The sequence below is a fragment of the Pholcus phalangioides genome, unplaced genomic scaffold (assembly GCF_987345545.1).
Source record: "Pholcus phalangioides strain wild (caught in Gottingen) unplaced genomic scaffold, Ppha-v1.0 ptg000009l_1, whole genome shotgun sequence".
In the NCBI taxonomy this organism is placed as follows: domain Eukaryota; kingdom Metazoa; phylum Arthropoda; class Arachnida; order Araneae; family Pholcidae; genus Pholcus; species Pholcus phalangioides.
In genome coordinates this window covers 21,096,477-21,119,543 of record NW_028301602.1, presented here as the reverse complement: position 1 = coordinate 21,119,543, position 23,067 = coordinate 21,096,477, and the positions used below count along the sequence as shown (strand labels likewise).

Below are 23,067 nucleotides of genomic sequence, written 5' to 3'. Positions count from 1 at the left end.
CACAATCATAATAACGATGATAGGGACGAAAAAAAAGGTATTGATTTTTTTATTTTTTGTGGTGGAGGGGGATATGATCCTGGTATTTGGTATATAGCTGAATATATATAGGCGTAAGCACAATTGTCTCGAGGGGAGGGTTTTAGAAATTTTTCCGTTCTGAGGGGAAGGGGCAGTGCGTCTTAAGGCATGGGCCCTAAAGCCTCAAGAGAAAAAGGGCCTCACAAAAATGGGATCTGGTAGAAATTTTCGGGAATTTGCCCGATAGGGCTTCAGAAAAATCACTTGGCCCGGGGGCCCACGATGCTCTTAAGACGGCCCTGGGAAAGAGTTACGTTTTTCTCGCACAATAACACTATAATCTCGGCTCGGCTTTTTTGAGGGGGTTTCTAACACCCCTCCTCCCTTCTTCCTGCGTACGCCAATGTCTGAGAAAATAGGGCCAACCCGATCCGAAAATATCCAGGATCAAACATCTCTGCTTCTGTGAATGTGGTTAGTTTTTAGAAAACAAAGATGGCGCCAGCAACGATTCATTATGAAACCGTGACCGTCAGTCCCATGTTATTTGTTTACTTTATGCCTGCTGGTGGGTGTGTTCACGTGTTGGTTATTATAATATAATACGACACAAAGTTTTTGACGTTGTTGTTGTTTATTATGAAAAAATGTCGTCTGGTGGAGGTGACAGCAAAAAACGTCTGGTCAGAAGTCGGAGCGGATTGAGGTCGGTGAGTGTCGAAGAAGGAAACGGCAGCCCTTTCGAACTGAGGGAACCCTTTTGGATTCCCGATGAAGAGGTCAGTCATTATATTCTTTGATTAGTAACGTATGCAAAATATGTTTATAAATTCACGAGCAGTTTTTGAAATTGCCATATTGCGCGTTTATTTCAACAGATGGTGTTTGAGACTGGTCCACAATTTTGTTGGAAATTTGTATGGTGTGCATACCACAACGTTTTCATTGGGACTATAACTGGATTGGATTTTCATTAGATTATTCATTAAGGAGTGAATACTTGATAGGCTATTATGCTAGTCATAATATTTTAATTTCATTTGTAGGAATTAATGTCTTGTGTAGTGACTAGTGCAAAACATGTAAAATTTGCATCACTGTAATTTTTTAAATTTTAAGTTAACATTGTTAACTATATTTTTTGTTTTTATGTTAACTAAGAATGTAGGGACTGTAAATACTCTCCCTGGTATATATTTGGGTCTGGTTATAACAAAATTGTTGCCAAATATTTCTCCATACAGATACTGAAGAATTGTTAAAAAATAGCTAACATCAACGATAATTTTTTAAAAAAAAAGCTCTGTCAGTCATAGTGCTGAATTAAATTTTTTAAATGATGCACACTTCCTGCTGATTGCCTCCAATTGTCCAATTTACTTACCAATGCGCGCATCATAAATTCTAGCGTTTTGTACCCTACATTCATTATGTATACAGGGTGATTCTAAATTCACTGGACAAACTTTAAGAGGTGATATAAGACTCCTAAACAAGCACTCTTGGTCATAGAACGTGTGATCGAATCACAATAGCATAGGGGGTAGAAGGTGTGTTCTTAGAGAGTGCTCAACAGTACTTTACCAAAAACAAATATCATATTTCTCTCTGAAGCATTAGTAAAAATTACTACCGCAGGGAGTCCCCATCGAGGGGTTACTGCACCAACCTCTTGATGAGTATAAAGCCAAACTGCCGTTTAGAATCGGCAATAAATTATGGGTCTTGGTCTAAAATTAGCTCTCGTGTGCAGAAAATGATCTTGTTGCAACAAAAAATGATCAAAATGATTTGCTGCAATGTGTGCTATCAACCATTCAAGGGTGCATATGCACCTTCGAATTGGATTAGAGTTTGTTTTTTATTGGTACAATGACCATCAAAGTTATGCTGCACCAAACAATGATCAAGCGGTATGAAATGACTTGTGGTAGAATTTGCGTTACCTAGGTTTCACCATGAAAAAACCTATCACATTACAATACTTTGCACCCTCAAATGGTTGATTTGCACTAATCACAGCAAAAATATATTTGCTTTTTGTGAGTTGGTGTTATGCGCTCTCCAAAGACATCCTCTGCCCTCTTTGCTATTGCAATTTGACTACACATTCTATGGTGAAAAATGCTTATTTAGGTGTCTTATATCACCTCTTAAAGTTAAGTTCCATAAATTTTGAATCACCATTTGAGTATGTATCTGAAATGCTATTTAAGTTTCTGTGCTGTTATCATTGTGTCCTGATTGAATAATTATTCATTGATCATGATTATTATTCATGATTGTACATTGACATATATCATTCATGATTGTATATTGACATATATCATTCATGATTGTATATTGACATATATCATTCATGATTGTATATTGACATATATCATTCATGATTGTATATTGACATATATCATTCATGATTGTATATTGACATATATCATTCATGATTGTATATTGACATATATCATTCATGATTGTATAGATGCAGAAATAATTTCAATGTAATTGCCTGTCTTCCTTCATTGATTTTGTTTTTGTTTCATCCTTCTCTCTCAAATTATATTGTAATTATTCAAATACTTTATGTTCATCAGTATAGATCCATAGTAATCTTTTGATGAATTTGTTTTTTCCTGTTATCATGTAATAGTTCATCATGATTAATAAACATTTAAAAAAAATGCTGGTTTGTATATGTTGGGAATATACCTTATGTTGGGAATTTATTAACTTTTATTTTAGGGTTCTTTGAAGAAAGTAGCTGCCTACTAATTTACATGTTTTTGAAAATCATTGTAAGAATGTGATGTGTGTAGGTAAAGATGTCCTCGCCACTTGTTAATGCAATATATACAAAAACTGGCTGTATGAAAAGATACTGATGTTATATACGTTATGATCATATACATTAAAGGAAAATTCATCTCTGCCCTCATGGGGACTTGAACTCCAGTTTCTCGGATGCCGGAGAAGTGCTCTACCACTTACTTATGAAAGCAGATAAAACATTCTTTCCTTGGAGCATATATATATATATATGCTGAATGACTCTATGTAGTGGAGAGCGGCAACATACTGTTAGTGGCTTAGTGATAGAACACTTATTTTGCATATGAGAAACCATGGTTTGAGTCCCTGTGAGGGCAGGGATGAATTTTCCTTTCATAAACATAAGCTTGTATTTTTTCATATAAGCAGTTTCCCCATATGTATTATATTAAGTGGAGAGGATGCCTTTCTCTACATATTTGTCGCCATCTGGTGGCCTTGATGTCATTTGCAAGCTATTGGTAGAATGTTGTTGTCATGCATCGTATATATATATGCTTCAAGGAAGGGATGTGCTATCTGCTTATTGTGAGCTCATTTTCAGGATTAAAATCAAATTTTTGAGACCAAATTTCAAAGGTTTCAATTTTTAAAATTTACTTTCAAAAATGTCATTATAGTCAAAACCGTATTGGAAATGATTTCATCTTCTACCTAATGTAATCCGTAACATGTTGGTTGGGCATTTGCTGTGAGGAGGCATTTTTCAAATTACCTGACACATTCCCTATTTATTTAGCGGAACTGTACGCTATCCTTCAAGCACTCTGTCATGTACGAAGCGAATGCCACAGACAATTCATCATTTATAGTGACTCTTTCAGCGCATTGCAAGCACTTTGTGGTTACTTTTCACATTCATCCATTTATTCATGCCATTTTTCATGAACTGCATCATCTTATCCATCACGGTACTACAGTTAAATTTTAATGGGTACCAAGTCACATTGGAATACCAGGCAATGAGGAAGCAGGCAACGCAGCTCGAATAACAACTAACATTGACGACAATAACCTTTAGGTCTCTGCTAGTGACCACTTCTTAATCCTCCGAGAAATGATGCATCACCACTGGCAGTATCATTGGAATAACCAAATAAATTATATACCATCTAGCCGACAATTGGTCATTGGCGATCGAGCTGCAGAACTAACCAAAAGGAGGAAGAGTCTTGCTCACCCAGTTGCCATTGCTCATGCTTTCACTTGTTCCCATGATTGTCATCATTTTACGACAGCTTTTGGCCATAGTTGCCTTTTACTTTTTTCATCAACGCCATTGGTTTTTATGATAAACTGTAGTATTTTACATTCTGCATCATTGTTTTACGTTTCACATAACATTGTTTTTATCATATGCACTTTTACTTCCTTGACATAAGAGAACAAATTTTTTTTGTATGGTTCATTGTTTTGGCGCAGTTTGACCTAATTGGTCCTTGGGCCAAAAAAATGAAAATCCAATCCAATCCCTAATGCAATCCATCTAATTTTCTTTTACAGAGTACAGCATGTATGAAATGCCAAACAAAGTTTGATTTTCTCACTAGACGAGTAAGTGATTATGAAATATCTTTTGATTTTTAAGTTCATTAATTAATTGTATTGCAATGTTTGGGGGGGGGGGATAAAAAATATTGCAATGTGTAACACTGAAGATGTATTTGGCTAACCTAATATATCCTCTGCTTATCCCAGAATAAGTGTAGCCCTACACTTATACAAAGTGTCCCTGGGCACTGTATTTTTGCTAAAATGGGGCGCATGGTTTCCAGTATGTGTTGATTCTAAGCCTATTTTTTTGGGTGTATGAAATGTAAAGATATACAACGCTAACCAGGGTCATCTTAAGAGCATCACATGTCTGAGCCGGTGCACTTCTCCTTGGTATTTGAATTGAACACATCGGGTTCTCCCAGTGCACCAGCTATCACATGCCCATGAGAAAAGTGATTTTTCTGAGACCACTTACCTGGCTAGAAATACCTTCCAATTTACATGCATTACTGTGGAAAATTTTAACCAGATCTCATTTTCATGAGGGCCTTTGCAACACTTGAAGCTCCTGGGATGTGCCTAGGTGAGCCCATCTGTCAAGATGCCGCTGACATGTATTTCAGAGCTCTCAATTTTATTTATTCTCCAATGAGAAACAGGTTGAGTTTGCTGCTAAAAATCTTTCAGTTTGTCATTATACACCTTCCAAAATTGTGACTCTTGTTGATTTGGGTTTCTCGCCACATGCCTTAGGGCTGACTTAATTTAGGCTTTCGTATTAGCAACTGATATTGTCAATTGAAAAATACTTGTGGGATAAAAGAAAAAAGTTAAAGCTTAATAAAATGGGTACTGCTTATAATAAAAATCGGGCTATATCACAAGGATTTACAATGCATCACCAACAGGACAACGTTAAAAGTACTTATGGCTTGAAATAACTATATATTGCTTATAATTGCTATATACCACTACAGTTTTTCCTGGTCTTGCAAACTCTTATTTTGGTCGAGTTATACTGCATCTTAATTATTTATTTGCTCTGCATATTTCTGTCAAAAATTTTTAATTTCACTCTTTTATAAAATTTTCATATGTTTGTTTATGTACTATTTGTAATAGAAATTGATTGGTATAAATTTTTTTTCATTTTTGCATACATGTATAAACCAGCACCACTGCCGTCGATGTGGCAACATTTATTGCAAGAATTGCTGTGAGACCAAAGCTCCTCTACCTCGTATGTGTTTCATAGATCCAGTTAGAGTTTGTGGTTCTTGTTTAGAAGTTACAAAGAAGGAGAATGAGTTTTATGAAAAGCATCTGAAAACGTTACTGAACGGTACCATTAGTTTTTTTTCACTTTTCAGTCATGAATATATTTAGTATACAGTGCTTTTTTACATGAATAACTTCATCATTCATTGTATGTGGTCTTCCAGGACATTTGCTCCGATGATGTATTGCACACTTCCAAATAAATTTTTTTCCACGGTCTCGTTCTTTTCTGTAAACAAAACCATTATGAGTTAGCATCTTACGTCCCTTTCCCTTAATTGAAAATTCCAACGGCATCTTCACAAAACAAAATATCGAACTTATGACACTTAAAACTGGAGAGAAATGACAATGCCCTACACTTGACTTGATGCTAACACCATGCAAATTAGACTAGTACAGTGAACCAATAATAGAACAGTTTCCTGTTGATTGTAACAGTAGTGCCTGCAGTGGCACCTGTTAGAAACATTTAGTGGTAATAAATGAGATTTATTAATTATATTATTAATCATTATTTTTTCCTATTTTTGAATAATTGGACATATGATACCACTGAATTGTCTTGTGCTGAATTGTTTGCACTGAATCGTCATAGATTCGAAATTTGTTAGAAATTCTTCAAAGGAATGTTTATGGGGTTCATGTATATAGTTAAGTAGTAGTAGATTAAGGCCATATAATACATACATAGGTGTACGCAGAATTTTCTCAAGGGGGTGGGAGTTTCAATTTTTTCCCTCTCAAGGGGGGTTTAAGTTTTTTCCTGTAAAATAACACTATAATCTCGGCTTGGGGGGGTGGGTTAGACCCCCCCAAACCCCCCCTTGCGTACGCTAATGAATACATACACATGTATAAACAATTTTCTTCAGAACTGCCGTTTGTTTCATCTAAGCAGGCCCGGAATTGGGGAGCAGGCTGGTCTGGTGTCCTGGGTACCGAATCAGAACAGGTACAAATTTCACCCTTTAACCTCTCTTTCAACATTATAAGAGGGTGCCAAAATGAGTGTTTGTTTTGACTGAGAAAGCGTCTAGTTGTGGCCCTGATCTAATAAATTGTAATTCAATTTGAATTCTTACAATCTATCATTGTTATGATTTTGATTGATGAATAAGTGCATGATTATTATATGTGCATGATTCATTATTTTTTATCTCTAAAGGTGCAAATTTCATACTCAGCGATCCTGATAAACCTGATGATGATGTGTCTTTCATTTGCTATTTGTCTTCCAATCACCAGTAAGTGCTTTCACATAAAGTCATTTTTATTGGTATTTTTTATGATTTTTTCTGTTACACAATTATTTGTTATTTAGCAGTCTGTTCTAGTTATTTACCTGTCTGTCAGGCAGGTTGAACCAATATTTACTATTTGAAGCCAATTGTTGAAAGAATAAAAACATATGCGCACGCGCGTGTGCTCTATCTAGGAATCAAACCCAAAACTATTGATCTATGGGATGTGTTGGGCATGGATCTTGAGCAATGTTTTGGGGAGGATGAACTTAGTGGACATTCTTTTTTGCTCCTTGGGAAAATGAACGCTATCACCTCTATTGTCACTGCGATAGGATCTGCAATAGCACTGGAGATCTGCATCTGATCATATGATAATATCTCTTATTTATTAGGCGGCTTTTTATTTTTCTCTAATTCATTTTTTCATGTCCGTCTGAAAATATTTGTCTATGTAATCTTTACAAATATTAACAGAGTACTCTACCCTGCTTAATGTGATCACACCTGGGCTCCGGGTTTTTGATAACAATAACCAATTGATAACACTATATCTGAAAGAAACCTAGAGGGAAATGTGGTAACCATACGTCCCATTTGTTCAAACAGGACCACTTCCTTTTTTTTGTTTTCTTACATAACTCATTGTAAAATGCTAAATTTTCTACATTGCTCTAAAACAGGATATTTTTACTTTAAGATAAAATCCTGGTTTTTTTTTTAAATATTGTTATTCAGCCGCTGTGAGGAGTTAGAATGGAACCAGTCTAATGTGTATTATTTTTTCATGTACAGTGCGTTACTTAGATCTCTTGAGAGTCTTTGGGCAGAATAATAACCATATAACCATGAATCTGGTCAACCAAAAACTGAAGGTGGGGGGGGGGGGCTTTTCATTTTATACCTTACATTATATAAACCTATTGCAAAAGCAGCTCCCCATGTCCATGGATCAAGGCAGGTACTACGGCCTGATTAGGACATTGTGAACTGAGTACAGAAATGTTTGTAAATGAGGGAGGGGTTTACATATTCTGACCTCCTACATAGTCTTGAAACTACAAAATAAGTTGAGTTCTACCTTAAAGCTTCAAAATGCACAAACGAAAACTTTTGATGGAAAACAAAAATTTATAGTATAAAATAAAGTACTGATTAACTATAAACAACATTTTTATATTTCCATGTTATGATATTGGTCCATTCCATACATTGCAAAAGTGATAACAATACCTGAATGATAACATTATCCATTATTCCAATAAGTGGCTTCCACTGTATTTATACAATAAAACCTGTCTGTAATGGAACCTGTATTAACCGTATTATTCTCAGATGGTTATGACGACATTTGCCATCATGCCAATTTTTTCTCTAATTATTTCAATTTTTGATAACTAATTAGTTTTTTAGTTGATTTCAACTGTCAAAAAATTTTTTTGATAATGATTTTAAAAAACAGTTAAGAAAGGCAGTTTAAATATATTCATAAAAAATTTTTAATGAAAATTAATTTTATTAGCTTCAAACTTTTAAAAAAGGGGAAAAAAAAGGAATTAATTGGACAGCTGACTGGTTAAGCGGAAATCTGTCTTCAACAGAAAAAAATTTTGGTCCTGTGATTCCAATACCAAAATACACATAAAAAAACCTGAATTAAACGGAGCATGTCTAATGCGGAAATGGAAAGGAAAATTTCACACAAACACTTTTACTGTTTCACAACCAAAGGATCATTTAAAATGTTAAAGCGCTTTTATTGAAATTTTTTGAGCAATCTTTGCTTGCCAATGAGTTCTACTTAACCCACCCTTAGATTAGCTAAAACCGTTTCCATGCTTGATGTTGTGGCTTTAAAAAGCCATATATAGCGGAGCACCTGCTTTCTGAAATTATATCGAAATTTTTCGGAAAAGTAGGTTTTTCTATGGGAGAAATCAGTGCAAGGGTTAGATTCCAAATGTTATGCAAAACTAACAAAATTTTATTCAATCTTGTTTTCTGTGATCACAGTGGAAGGTCGACCTTGCTTAGCACAAGCAAGGTCGGAATTAGAGGGAGGTGAAATAGGCGGCAAAATTTTACAGTGGTCAGAGGCAGCAGTATCATCTTGCCCCCCCCCCCCCCCCCCACAAAAATCCTGGTTAAGGCCCTGGTGCTGAGGATTACATAAACATAGAATACAATGTACAAACTGAACACAACAGATATTGACTCTCATAGAAAATTTTAGAGGAAGTCAAATGAACGTAAATGTCATCAATTCAGATGAAAAGTGTGGGGTGAAGTTTTATACAGAGATGCTGTGAAAATTGAAATATTTAGTAATTATTGAGTAAATAATGTACTTTAATCTGTCTATATTTAAATCAATTACTTTATTTTTCATTTATTTGAATTACGAGATTGTTGTATAATTTTACACATTATGAAAACCTTTATCAAGTGGAAACCTGTGAAAACCAAGCGGAAAAAAATCTTGGTCCCTTGCGATTCCGTTGAAGACAGGTTTTACCGTATTTGCTTTAAAAAGAAGCTGCTCGTCTGTTGAATTATTAACTTGCTCACCCCAAGTTTGGCACTACTGGGTTTGAGTAATACGATTCTAATAGACAAATAGTCATCTGCACTTGGTTCATGCATGACCAAATTATGTCAGAAAGTTGCTATCTTCTTCCTTGGTTATTATTGAATTTGAATTCTTGAATATTTATTTGTAAAATGTATGAAGTTTGCATGAATATTAAAATATCTGTATTTTTATTGTTTTTATTACTTTCCATATTCCAGATCCACATAAAATCTGTTTAATTCTTATGAAAGTATGTTTAAAACAAAGAGCTCGTACTTCTAGCAAATGGGAGTCATTGTTTGGGCAAATTTTTTGAAAGTGTGTTTTTCCCCCAAGATTTTGTTTGTTGTTTTGAATTTCTCGAGACATCAAGTAGGATTTTTTATTATCCTCCCTCCTTTTGTAATTTTGAGACATAAACATATTTTTTTATACACTTGAAATAGATCACTTATGTTTGATGGAGGTGATGTTTGGCAGCATAACCCAGTGCCTTTGGCATCAGTTACATCAATGAAAGTTTTGGGCACTCGTGGAAGTCCAGGTATGTCTGATTAATGCATAGTGAAAGCTAGACAGAAATTCAGTTTCATATATATTTTTTACTGAAATGAAATTAATTGATGTTTGACACATATTCTGTACTTAATTTTTCTAAAAGAAAAATTCTATAAATGAAACTGTTTTTTTATATAATTCAAATTATATATTGTTTGCGTACTTTCCTTGCACAGGTTCTCCACAAATTAGTGGTGCTGTCTTTACCTACACAGATGCAAACAAAGAGCTTCTACATATGTACATGTCTGTTGCCAATGTTCCAAACAGGACACAGTCAGTATCTTGGATTACAGCATTGCAAAAAGTGAGTGTGAAGTAAATAGAAATATATCTTAATTTTATGTTGGTTTGCTAACTGGTTAGCCTTAGTGATTATGTTAATCAATTTTGAGTATTGTCCTGTTTTAATTGTCATTTGTGATTGTGACTATTTTTTCTTTTATATGGGATCTTAGGATTTACTGACAATTTGGCAATTGGTTTATTTTGAATTATTATTTTGAATTTTTAATTTCCCCTTGATCTTTATTGATCATAAGCTGTAGATTTACTTTGTTTCTTGCAACATTAAAAATAGACCTACTTACATTACCATCCCATCATTTCATTCACATTAACTTCATTCTTTCATTAGTTTGGTGGGAAAATCATAAAACAAAGGGAGAAAAAGAATGATAAATAAAATATAACATTAATTAAAATTAGAAATATTGTTGCATAAAATAAAACTTTATTTCTCAAGATTGCTTCTGTATGGCCAGTTTTTGGATATGCTATTTCTTCTATCATTGTGGTACCCATGTGAATATTTAATCATAACCTCTTAAATACTGATTATGAAAATTATTGAAAAACATTTTGAGATTATCAACGAATCAAATTACATATCAGAATTTTGATACATTGAGAGAAAAATTTGATCTTATAATTTGAAAAATGACCAGATGCGCTAAGGTTCCCTAGGCAGTTTTGGACCCTAAATATCCTTCCTATAATCTGTCTGTTCAAATTTTATTCATTATATTGAAATATTTAGGAATGGAAATTAAAAAGGGTTCTTTATAGTTACATTTTTTTAAATGTTGGCTCTTCTACTTGCCATCACACAAAATATTTTTATGAAATCAAATGTTTAGGTATTTATTTTTTATTCCAAAATCTCTGAAAAAAAGCTGCAGATAATATCGCCACCTGAATACTACAACTTGATAACTCAAAAATTTGTGATTTTTAGTTAAGTACAAAAAATAACACGTCTTAGCATGCACTGAAATATGCTACAACTAGAAAATCTATAACTTAAGTCTAAGTGAAGTTATTCTTTTTTGTTTCTATATAATGTAATGTGAAATATACACTTCATTCAGTTATAGAGGGAAATGATGTCACTCTCCTCTGTTCATACAAAGTACGAAAGCCTGAATAACCAAGCAGAGATCGAGATGTAGTTCGTAAAGAAAATTCACATTCCTCCGTGGGGAATCAAAGCATCAATCGCTCATTGTCCGGGTGAGTGTTCTAACCATTGAACTACAGAGAACAGATATTTTCCTTCATTAGAGCATATGCATGAATGCTGAATGGGACTGTGCATAGACAGCCTCTTAGCTCAGCTAATAGCTCTTACGACGTCCTGGTTCACAGAGTAATGTGAATTTTCTTTACAAACTATATACATCTTGATCTCTGCTTAGTTACCCAGGCTTTCGTACTTTGAACAGCAGAAAGTGGCATCGTTTCTCTCTATATGTCGCCATCTGGGGGCTAACATCATAAGAGCTACTAGCTTAGTTAGGAGGCTGCCCATGCACAGTCCCGTTCAGCATTCATGCACATGCTCTAACGAAGGAAAATGCCTGTCCTCTGTAGTTCAATGGTTAGAATACTCACACGGACCGTGAGAGATTGGTGGTTTGATTCCCCGTAGAGCAATGCTAATTTTCTTTCCGAACTATATCTCAATCTCTGCTTGGTTATCCAGGCTTTCGTACTTCATACTTCATTCAGTGTTTGAATGAATTTTTTTTTTTTCAAAACATCCAAAAACGAGTTATCCAGTTGTAGTATTGAGGCAACAATATGTAGTGGTATGCAATCAGCGCTAAGAAATTAATATTTTTTAAAGAATTTTAATCTGCAGATTATAATTGGGAAATAATGATACAAGTTAAATTTTATTTGGCAAAGAGGGGTGTGGTAAATATTCGGTGTGCTTACGTTAAGTTTGCATAATAAACTCTACTCTAATGGTTACCACATGGCGGCCCATATTCTAAGAACAAATAATCTTAAATTTGAAAGAATATTTGAGATCATTATTCTATTTCACATCTAATCTGTGACAGAGTGTTTATTGATACAGTGAATCAATTCAGAACTCGGAAGGCCATCTTAAAGTATTTTTTTGTTTTGAAATGATTGCATTTACATTCTGGTTTTTATCATCAAATAGAATGTTTCTAAAAAGAAACATTACAGTACATATGGTTTAATTTTAAAGTTTTTTTGTGCTATATTATTATAGGCTGTGAAATTCTTGCACCCTTCAACACTCGAAAGCCCATGAAATGTTATCAAGTTCTATCCAGAGATTTGCCAATATTTTGTTAATATTGAATGAGAAGTATACTTCTTGTGAATATGTATTTTTACCAGAGAAAATTTTTAATAAGTCTGAGCAAATGCTGCATACAGTTTTGATGGAATTGAATGTTATAAATTGTTAGAGGGTTTGTATTATTATTATGATGTAACTTTTTGTTTAAAAAACCAAAATTTTTTAATGTGAATGTTTGTAATAACAATAATGGTTGTATGTCAAATGCCCAGTTTAATACTATGTAACCCCCGTGATTTGTTAAATTTGATAATACAGTTGTGTATGTGATATTAATACAAACGAGAAAGAGTAAGGAATGAATTTGGCATATAAAAAAGTTTGATAATCGTGTACTGACATGTGTTTGTATATATATATACCTGTTTATGTGACTTACAAAAAAAGTTAATTTTGTTTTTTATTTCAAGCTTTATCTCAACTTTTGATACCAATTGTATTATTTTCCTTATAAAAAATAATTAATCAACATTTGGAAAAACTTGTGTAAAAACTCTGGTTTTTGAACTTATATTTACTTTAGTGTCTAGTGAACAGCTTTCGTTTCTCTAGAAGAATTGTTTTTCATTAAATGAATTATTTTTAGAAAGTTAGCTATGCATATCTTTTATTTGCATTCCTGAGCAATATCAGTTATTTTTTAACATTATTATTTGATATTTGTTCTTAAGTATATATATTTATATTAGTTATACACGAATATTTAAAAAAAACCAACTATTATTTGAGTCTCATACAAATGTTAACAGTAATGAATACTTCACATTTTGAAACATGTTTTTGGTATGCAAAATGTTTTGTTGACATTGGTTGGTTTATCAGATCTGTTTTTTCGCCTTTTAAGTATAAGCAATAGATTTTAAGTGGATTTCAAAGTATTATTTCATGTTTTGTATGATTAAAATAATATTGTAAACGTTGAATTAGTACAGTATAAATGTGTTTACTTTGACCTATATTAATTTGACTTTTTATAGGTCTTGTTTGTAACTCAGGTAATGCTAGTGGCAATATCATTCAATACATTGTCTCTGTAAAAAAATTAAAAAAATTTCAGGGGTAATTTTTGTTGGGAGAATTCGTTGTCAATATTTTATGCTTTTAAATATACTTATATACTGTGTTATATTATTTGTTTTGAAATTAGCATTGCTATTAGGTTTTTGATTGTATAATTTTTATTTTGAATTTTTATTAAAATAAACAAATATATAATTCATTAAATAAGTCAATGTTGTATTGCGGAGAAAAAACATTGAAATATGTTGACACTCTAAATTGCTTGTACATATCATATCCAAACATTTGAATAACTTAATAAACGCTTCCCCTCTGTGCAATTCATTTACAATCGAAATTTAGCTGAAAATTATGTTTTGGTTTATAAACCTATTTTAAAAATTTTTATAATGAACTAAGTTTATAATCTCAAATATATAGACATTGTTTGTATTTTCACTAATTTTTTTTTTGCCTGACTTCCATTCAACATTACTCCTATAGAAACATAAAAAATTTGCATGTGTTGAATTTGAAAAATAATCAAATAAAACATCTGACTAATGATATGTTTGAGCAGTGCTGCTGTAAACTGATTTTGGTGCAAAATCAAAATGCAAATAAGTAGTGCAGTCAAATCCTGTTATAACGAACTCCAAGAGACCAGAGAAATCACTTTGTTAAAACAAAATTTTGTTATAAAGGAATTCCAGGTTTTTGCATTGTTTCCATGTAAACTTATCTGAGGGTTTAGAAAAGTGTTCATTAAAACGGGATTTTCGCTATAATGATATTCGTTAAAACAGGATTCGGCTGTAGTAGTTATGGATACTTCTGAAATGTTTCATGGACATTTCTCTAGATGGTTTTTTTTAGCATCTTTAGTGAAATTCATTTTTCATTGATTACTTTAGAAAATGCTATTCATGAATGCGCTTTATGTTTGAGTTTATGAAACTTTATGGTGTTGAATTAAAATTTAGATAACTAAATGTATAAAATGGTTTATTTAAGTGCATGAATTCCTTCCCTAAATTGTTGAAAATTGAGAGGTATTGATAATAGGGAAAAAATGGCTATATAACAGCCTTCATGAGTAATTCTTGTTAAAAGGCAGTATGGTGAGAAACATAATAAATTATTTCCATCACTAGAAATATAATGATACAATCAGGAAGTCTACGGTTGGAACAAATAGCTTAAATAATGAACACAAATTTAATTTGATACACAATATTTTTGCGTTGTCCAGGTGTTGCACGGGCCAGCTGTTGGCCACCCTTCAATTATTTGAATCTTAAATTTCTTTATTTGATCTGAATTTCTTATTAAATACAAGATGGTATTACCCAGCAGATCTGAAATGACTGACTTTTAGTTTATAGGTTCTCTGTTTGTTTATACCAATCTATGGATGTTTTGAATTTCTCTGTACATAAATAATTTGTGAGATGATTTTTTAAAAAAATTTACATGTAACTAAAACTATAAATTTTAAGTACATTTTCAGAGAAGAAAATTTTTTTTCCAGTGTAGTTTATTGTAAAGTTGAAAGATTTCTCTGCATGGGCATAAAATGATTGTGCTTAGTTATTAAAAAAAAAACTTGTAATTTTCAGCTACATTTGAAGATATTCATTGATATACTGGCCATATTTTTCTATAGAAATCTCAATGACACCTTAATATATATTTTCTCTGTATATGGACATCAATATCTTGAGATAAGTGAAACTCATATCAATGAAAATCTGTGTTTGACGATCAATATTTTACTGAATGATACCATTCATAATGATTGATGCTTTTTTCCCTAAGATATACTGACTTTGCATTATATAATTTGTGTGCATGTTCTGAACTTTTGCACTTTTGAATTGGTAAAGTAGTAGTGTGCACAAGTCTTTATGGGAAGTGAATGTTTTTGAGAATTATTGAAGTTATGTTTTATTACTATTTACTATATTCATATATGATTTCTGTGAATACTGATGTCTGTTTAGCCTATAAAATAATTTGAGGTATTAAATGCTTTTTTTAAAGACATATTTAAAAAAAACGATCAATATTTTTGAAGAAATTGTTTTATGTTATTACATAAGAACTAGCGATATGGATTATGTTTTGACCAAAATTGTAATAATAGCACTCGTGACAGATGCTGCATGAAGGTTTTACAAATAGTTTTCACCAGATCTGATGTTTAAGAGTACAATTTTTCTATATTTTGTTGAGACATTTTCCTTCCAGAAACTTAAGCTTTGTGAATAGCACAATTATTATATTTGAGTACATATGTTTAAACACCTTAAAAAATAATTGAATACTCCTTTACCTTATGCCTGATATTGATTCATTATCCTTCATCACACAATCAGTCTTTAACGCATATTTCCTTTTGATATATTTTGCCAATACCTACCCCCTGATTAACTTGTAAAATAATAACACAGGCACTTTTTGAATGAAAAACGTCAACTACAATGATATCTCAACTAACAAAGATTTTGTTCCAAAATCACATTCGAAAGGTGTTCCAGGTTCTGTCCTAAATTATAGGATATATTTTATAAAACATCACGAAGTTCTATAAAAAAAAGATAACTCTGACCAAAGGCTGAAACAAACAGTGCCACTAGTGGATAAATGAGAAACTGAAGATTTTTTTTTTTCCACCATGTTGTCTTGGCTCCTTTTTTAATATTTTTTCTTTTAATTTTTCATTTTTCATGAAATTGAACTAAAGCTTTCTTAAAGGGAATTAGAGGTATATCTGGAAGTGATTTGAGGCTAACATAAATTAATAAGATTGCGAACTGAAATTTTGAGTGAATGTGTTGGATTATCATGTGCATCCATATCAACAAAAATGTTTATTAGCTGATGTTGGAAACCATGAAAAACAAATCATTAGCCGAAAAATTTGTTGGGAGAGGTATCATGTATTTCAATGATACAATTTAAATTAAATTAACTAAGACTTAGTATATGGTCACACTGTTGAGGACTTTCATTAGACTCCAAAGAAAACATCACACACAGGTTTTTGAATGACTAAAAACAGACATGGCCCAAGCTCTGTCCAATGGGAGATGTAAGCACTGTACCCCAAGAGGTTGGCCTTGCTGTAAAGTAATGCCAAAAGCACATTGTGTTCCCAGGTAGTCACACTCACAAGTACTAACTGTGCCAGATGCTGCTTCACTTTGGTGATCAAAATGAATGACTGGCATCTTTCTCATGCTTTAATGTTGCTCAAAAGAATGGTTTAAAGCAATCTTTCAAACTTTTTTTCTTATCCCTTCCCCTCGTTTTACCGATAAAATGTAATCAGCACCTTTTCCTTCATTTATTAAACCAACCTGTGTGTTAGCACCTCTAATGGGCCACTTTGAGAAACATTGGTTTGAAGTATTGTTTTAAGATTTTTCTTGAGTCCACAAGTCCATTGATCAGACAAGGATCAACAGGTTGAAGACAATTTTGAGCAGCTTCATAAATGTACATTCATAACTCTTTCAAGGATTCAGATCCCCTATGCACACACACCACTTGAAAATAATTTGCTAACCATTTTACTGCCAAATAACTATTAATAGGGAGGGGAGGAGGAATAAGTATAGACAGGTATGGGACGCTTGTAATCTTGCATCACAAGTATTTCACTGCCACTCAAAGTTAAAAACCGATTTTTAAAAAAAAATCTTATATTGTTTAATGATTTTCTCAGTTTCTCTTCACAACAATATACAGCCAAACCCAGCTATAGCGAACTTTAAGGGACCTCCTCCTAACTAGATCATGACCCGCTTTTTTGTATGTGTTGTGAACCAAAAGTGAAGTTTATTTCTGTGCAATGCTTGTTATAGTGCTGTCATCTATATTTTGAACTATGAGTGAAGTGAGTGTAATGACTGAATATTTGTACCGGTGTAGGCCTGTTGCTCTCTGTGGCAAGACTTTTTAAAGGGGAGATTGGCTCACATTCGGGACTCGTAGTTAGGAACCACAGAAAATCAACTTCAGCCGACCACCAGTGGAGTTCGAATCTGGCTCCTTGCAATGCAAGTCTGTCACTATGACAACGAATCACTCGACCACCACAGTCGCAACTTCAGGAGACCGAACATTTGGTTCACTATATCCAATAGAATAAGAAAATATGGATCAACTTACTCAAAATTGTAAAAAAGATTGTAAAAGTTGAAAAAAAGCAAAATGAAAAGAAAAAAAAATTAAAAAAAGCAAAATAAATTTAAAAAAATAAAACTTTAAAAATATAATAAATTATGTAATTATAATAAATATTATAATTATTAGTTTTGACTATATATTGATAGCACATTCTTGCTTTACAACAAAGCCAAGGCAAACACCCGTAAAGTTAAGCAAATCCTATACTGCAGGCCAAGGGTGTTCAACTTTTTGGAAAGGGTGGGCCACTTAAGTGATCTGGAATAGTGCCATCATAGGTCACTTAAGTGATCCGTAAAGAAGCTGCAGGCCACTCATGTTGTCTGTGAATGTACTGCGGGTCACTTGAGTTATCTGGGAACGTGCTTAACCCCTTGCCAGTGTAATTTATTTCAGAACAAATACAGAAAAATTTAAATCTTTTTGTTTGTTTGTTGTTGTACATTATATCAGTAAAAAAGATGAACGAACTCAATTCTGACTTCATGGAAAAAACCCACTTTTTTTTTGTAAAATAAGTGTTTAAAATAGAATCATCAAATCACAAATATATAAAAATTTTATGACGTATGTTTTTTTCTGTTGCTCGAGCTGGACTCACACATCACTGTCAAGGGGTTAAGCGATGTTGACCTGCACTGCAGTCACTTGAATGATCTGGTAATATACCGCCTAGTTTATTTTATTTTTGCAAAATTAGGTTTGAGGTCCCTAACTACATCAGATGACTCCAAGGGCCACGGGTTGAGCATGCATGCTGTAGGTGGATTCTTAATTAAATTTGCTTTTATCAGTTTATCAGATTCAAACCTATTACTTTAATTTTTACGTTAAAAAAAAACTACAGTATCCTCTAAGATATAAAGTTATGTCATGGAAACATAATCCACATCTCAAATCGGGGTGCACATAAGCAGGGACTGCAAAAGCTGTTCCTGAAAAGTACCAATGCACAGCATGATAAGTAACATCAGCCTGAGAGCATTACCATCTTTCATATTCAGCATTTAGACTGAGAAAAATTTGTACATCTGTGCCTGGAATAGACTTCATGTGGAAGATGAAAATTCATAATTGATGTAAAGGTATCAGTAATCTCTATACAGTGCTTTTATGTCACAGTCATCCAACATGATACTTGCATAACATAAAAGTTCAAGCAATTACAATTTTCACTTGAAAATATGGAAGGCAGATGGCAGCACAAGTACAACAGTAAAAAAACAAGTATAACTGATGTCTTCGTGTCAAAACACTGATGATTTTTAGTAAAATTTTGAGTGGCAGAATAACACACTGAGTTGTTTGGTTCCAAACTCGGAAGACAGATGTCAGCAACACTTAAACACACAACAGGCATTTCCCATAAATAAACTTCATGTCACGTACAGAAAACATGCACACTTCCTTCTGACATGCCTCAATTCGTTAGAAGTTCCTCAGAGGAATGTTTGCGAGACGCATATGCAGTTTAGTAGTAGTACAATGAAACCTCCCGTAATGGACACTCCTAGTTAGCAGACAATTTTTTAATATTGATGGTCCTGAATGTATATTACTATCCATTAATGGACACTCTCTGTGAGCAGACGAAATTTTTCGTCCCATGGGTATCCTTTATTGAGAGGGTCCACTGTGTATTAAAATCTTAAGTGTAAAAAAAATTATGGAGCAATTAAATAAATTAAAACAATTATAGGCGTTTGTACATCTGATTTTCATACTTTTCGGGGTTTGCTATGGTCTTATGAAATTAAATTGTATAAAAGAAATCTGAAGGGACCAAAAATGTTTTTTGTTATATCTGAAGGTTCGCTGTAGTAGGGTTTGACTACATAAAGAGTGTTGATCAATATGCACATCCCTGAAAATGCCCTCACACCCTGCATCAGGTGTCCCTCTTTGTAGTGAAATCATAGTGTGAGAAAACAAAAAATGATGAGGATTGTTTGGAACCCTGTCAGTTCCACCCTTGATGGGGGACATGTCCTTGGATCTGTAAAGACAGGAGAAATATTTCACTGACCAAAAATAAATTTTTCTGTCAATTTGGATATATGCTGCTGTTTTGTCTAAAATTAGATGTGCACTTGAATCCCGTTTTTACGAATACTGCTATAGCAAAAATCTTGTTTTAAAGAAAATTTTTCTAATCCTCCAGATAAGTTTACGTAGGAACAATGTAAAAATCTGAAATTCCTTTATAATAAAATTTTGTTATAACAAAGTGAGATTTATCTGGTTTCTTGAAGTTTGTAATAACAGGATTCGACTGTATATGCAGTTGCAGAATCATGTTTTTAAGAGATGAAGTACTGCATTAATATCCATTTGATTTCTCTGTGTGGTTAATATTTTCCAACATGGCTGGAAAAAGTATTTTTCGCACCCGCACACAATACAGGTTGGAAAACACAAAAAAAAATTTTTCTTACATAAAGTTGATGCAGTGTCATAGTTATACTGGAGTAATGTGTGTGCATACTAATATTGTGCTTTTTTTTGTTTGAAATAGTACAATAGAGTGTTTTAGTTCCCATTCTTTATACACGAGTAAAATAGTCATTTATATGCCTGATGCCTGAAATGCTTTAAATATTTATCACTATATTGTAAGGAATAGCATCTGTGATGATCTGAAAGACTGATATGATATATCTTTCCATTTATTTATCTTGTTATTTTGCTTCATAAAATACATAAGTATTTCTTTTGTTATTGCTTTCACGTTTTTGTTAATGGTGTTATTGATTTCGAAAATAATTTTATTTTCTAAACTGGTATCATTATGACGTGTCTTTATTTTCTGTTTTACCTTTGATGAACAATCGAGTCACATTAATGGGGAAACCGGAGAAACCGCGAGACACTCAGGCTCTCATTAATGTCACCACCAGCTTATATCCAGAGAAAATGATTGTGTGCAGTCCAGGCTGCAGCAAGATAGTCTAGAACAGTGGTTCTCAACCATTTCCATATGTATGGACAGGTGAAAATACAGTCGGATCTGCTTATAACGAAGTTGGGAAAAAACAGGCTTCGTTATATATGTATTGACTTGAAAAATGATGTGTTTAAGCAAAATAAAACATTTTGCATGATAACATGAAACATTTTACGATACACATTTCTGTTATCTGAGCATTCTTAAAATGAATAGATTAAAATAATCTTAATAAAGTTAAAATATAATTAAACTTTAAAAATAAAAATGAATTAAAATATTTTAATTAAGATCTCACATAATTGAATACATCAACAAAAATATGTCAATCATTGCTTCTTTTCCTTAATATTTTTTGCGGGCTTTGAACTCTTTGCGTTTAAATCATTTTTGCCAAAAATAAGCATGCTTTTTTTGTATAGTGAGAGCACAAGGACACAGGAAAAAAAATTTTGTTTCATTTTTTTGAACCATTTGAAAAGAGTTACAAACTTTGAGTAATCCCAAATTTTTTTATTACTCACTTTTTCCCCATCCTTTGGCTTTCAACCAACTGCAGAGCTACAATTTTTGAAGCAATGAAGTGTTTTGCACTCTTGGACTTTCTCAAAATTAATTTGCACACAATGAACCCATCACAACTAATGTTCGAATCTAGCTTGAGAATGGCAAAGGTACACTAAAGGTGGTTTGGAAGTTAGATTCTTGGGAATAAATAACCTCACTCTTTTCTTCCTAATGAGGCTTTCTGCAAACAAAATAAGATTTAACAGAGAAAAGTAGAAAAAAAGAAGCAAAATAGGATTTTGTAGTACCCTAAACAACCTTACTAAAATGTCTAAGTAAAGAAATGAGACATTTTATCAGGTACAGAAAGGTAAATTTACAAAATTACAAAGAAATTCATGACAATTCTATGTTTGGAAACTTGTCAAAAATTCTTTATAAGCATACTTTGCTGAAATCAGTGTTCATTATAAGCAATCAAAATAGCATAAACAACATGAAATTCATGGGACACAGAAAAAATTCCGGCAACTCATAATATCTGTGTTTGTTATAAGCAAGTTCAACTGTTGTTGAAAAATTTTATGAACTGGTGGACCTTCTGACAAGCTAAGACAAGTAAAAACCAATACAGGGACAGTATTATATTGATCGAATCTAAAATTATGTAGTGGGTACATGAATCAGATGAAATGTTGAAAATGAACCCCCCCCCCCCCAGGAGCTGGTGGTTGAAAAACACTGGTCTAGAAAATGCTAGAATATCATTACATTCATCTAGATCTGAGCAGATTGCAGTCCATTCAATACTTCCAATTTTAAGGCGTGAATGGGAGCAGGTCTCATTTAAAAAGTGTCTTCGCACAGAGCAGGCAGTTTTTAAACAAGAAAACTCAAGCATTTGACATTTTCACTTTCAAACATGGAAGATAGATGGCAACACCAGTAAAACATGAACAATCACAACTCAGACAACATTAGGGTCATGCATATAACACACAAGATGTTCCTCATTAACAGTTCATTATAAATTCATCAGAGTAATGTTTATAAGGTGCGTGTAGGTACTCCAAAAAAGCGTGACATGAGACATGTTGCATCATGATAGACTGCATAGGAGAATATGCAGAAAACTGAAATTGCAGAATAACCTGAAAGAATTTTAAGAAAACTGTAGAAAACACCAGCATAGGAATTTTTACTGCAGAATATTTCCAGTCAACTGAGGGTTCGCTGCAGAACAATGCAAAACATTCTGCTTTGAGGGAGATGAATGATTCTATTCTTTTCTAGAAGTAGAAGCCAAATATGGAAGCTTAGTTGCTTACAAGCAATTCTCTGATGCACAATCGTTTTACCTGAAAGAAAAGGATGGAATCATCCGTTGTAGAGCCAAGTCTTGTGCTTGGAGGACTATAGGGGGTAATCCACCATTCATTACAATATTCAATGGTCACAAAAGACCATTAGTTCCAGCTTGATGTCTGTACAAGAGCATCAAGTTTCTCTTTCCGCCAACTGTTTTAAGAATTCCCTAAGAAAGATGCACGATTGCCGTTTGAAAGTTTGTGGTGCAAGATCTGTGGAAAGATAAATCAAGATGAAGATAAATCGAAAAGGGCTCAATTTATTTATTTTCTTAATAGCTCCTGAGACAGCGTGCATCAAGAATCGTCAATAGGAGGTTTTGCAATGAGCTGGCTACACTAATGAGCGTTTGTTTGGTGATTTGAAGTGGTACTTTTCTAGACACTTCCGAAGAGTTGCAAATAAACAGTGACTAGACAAAGGTGCCGCAGATCAAAAA

The 23,067-nt window shown here is 33.1% G+C and overlaps 1 protein-coding gene across 1 annotated transcript; it reads left to right on the top strand.

The window, feature by feature from the left end:
- The first annotated feature begins 581 nt into the window (after nt 1-581).
- On the top strand, nt 582-20,536 carry LOC149082246 (zinc finger FYVE domain-containing protein 21-like). The gene is made up of 7 exons (XM_089235752.1): nt 582-800; nt 4,351-4,401; nt 5,518-5,686; nt 6,791-6,869; nt 9,885-9,982; nt 10,173-10,303; nt 12,524-20,536. Exons 1-7 carry the CDS (start codon nt 669-671, stop codon nt 12,563-12,565), a joined length of 702 nt encoding a protein of 233 aa, XP_089091878.1. The 5' UTR covers nt 582-668; the 3' UTR covers nt 12,566-20,536.
- The last annotated feature ends 2,531 nt before the right edge of the window (nt 20,537-23,067 follow it).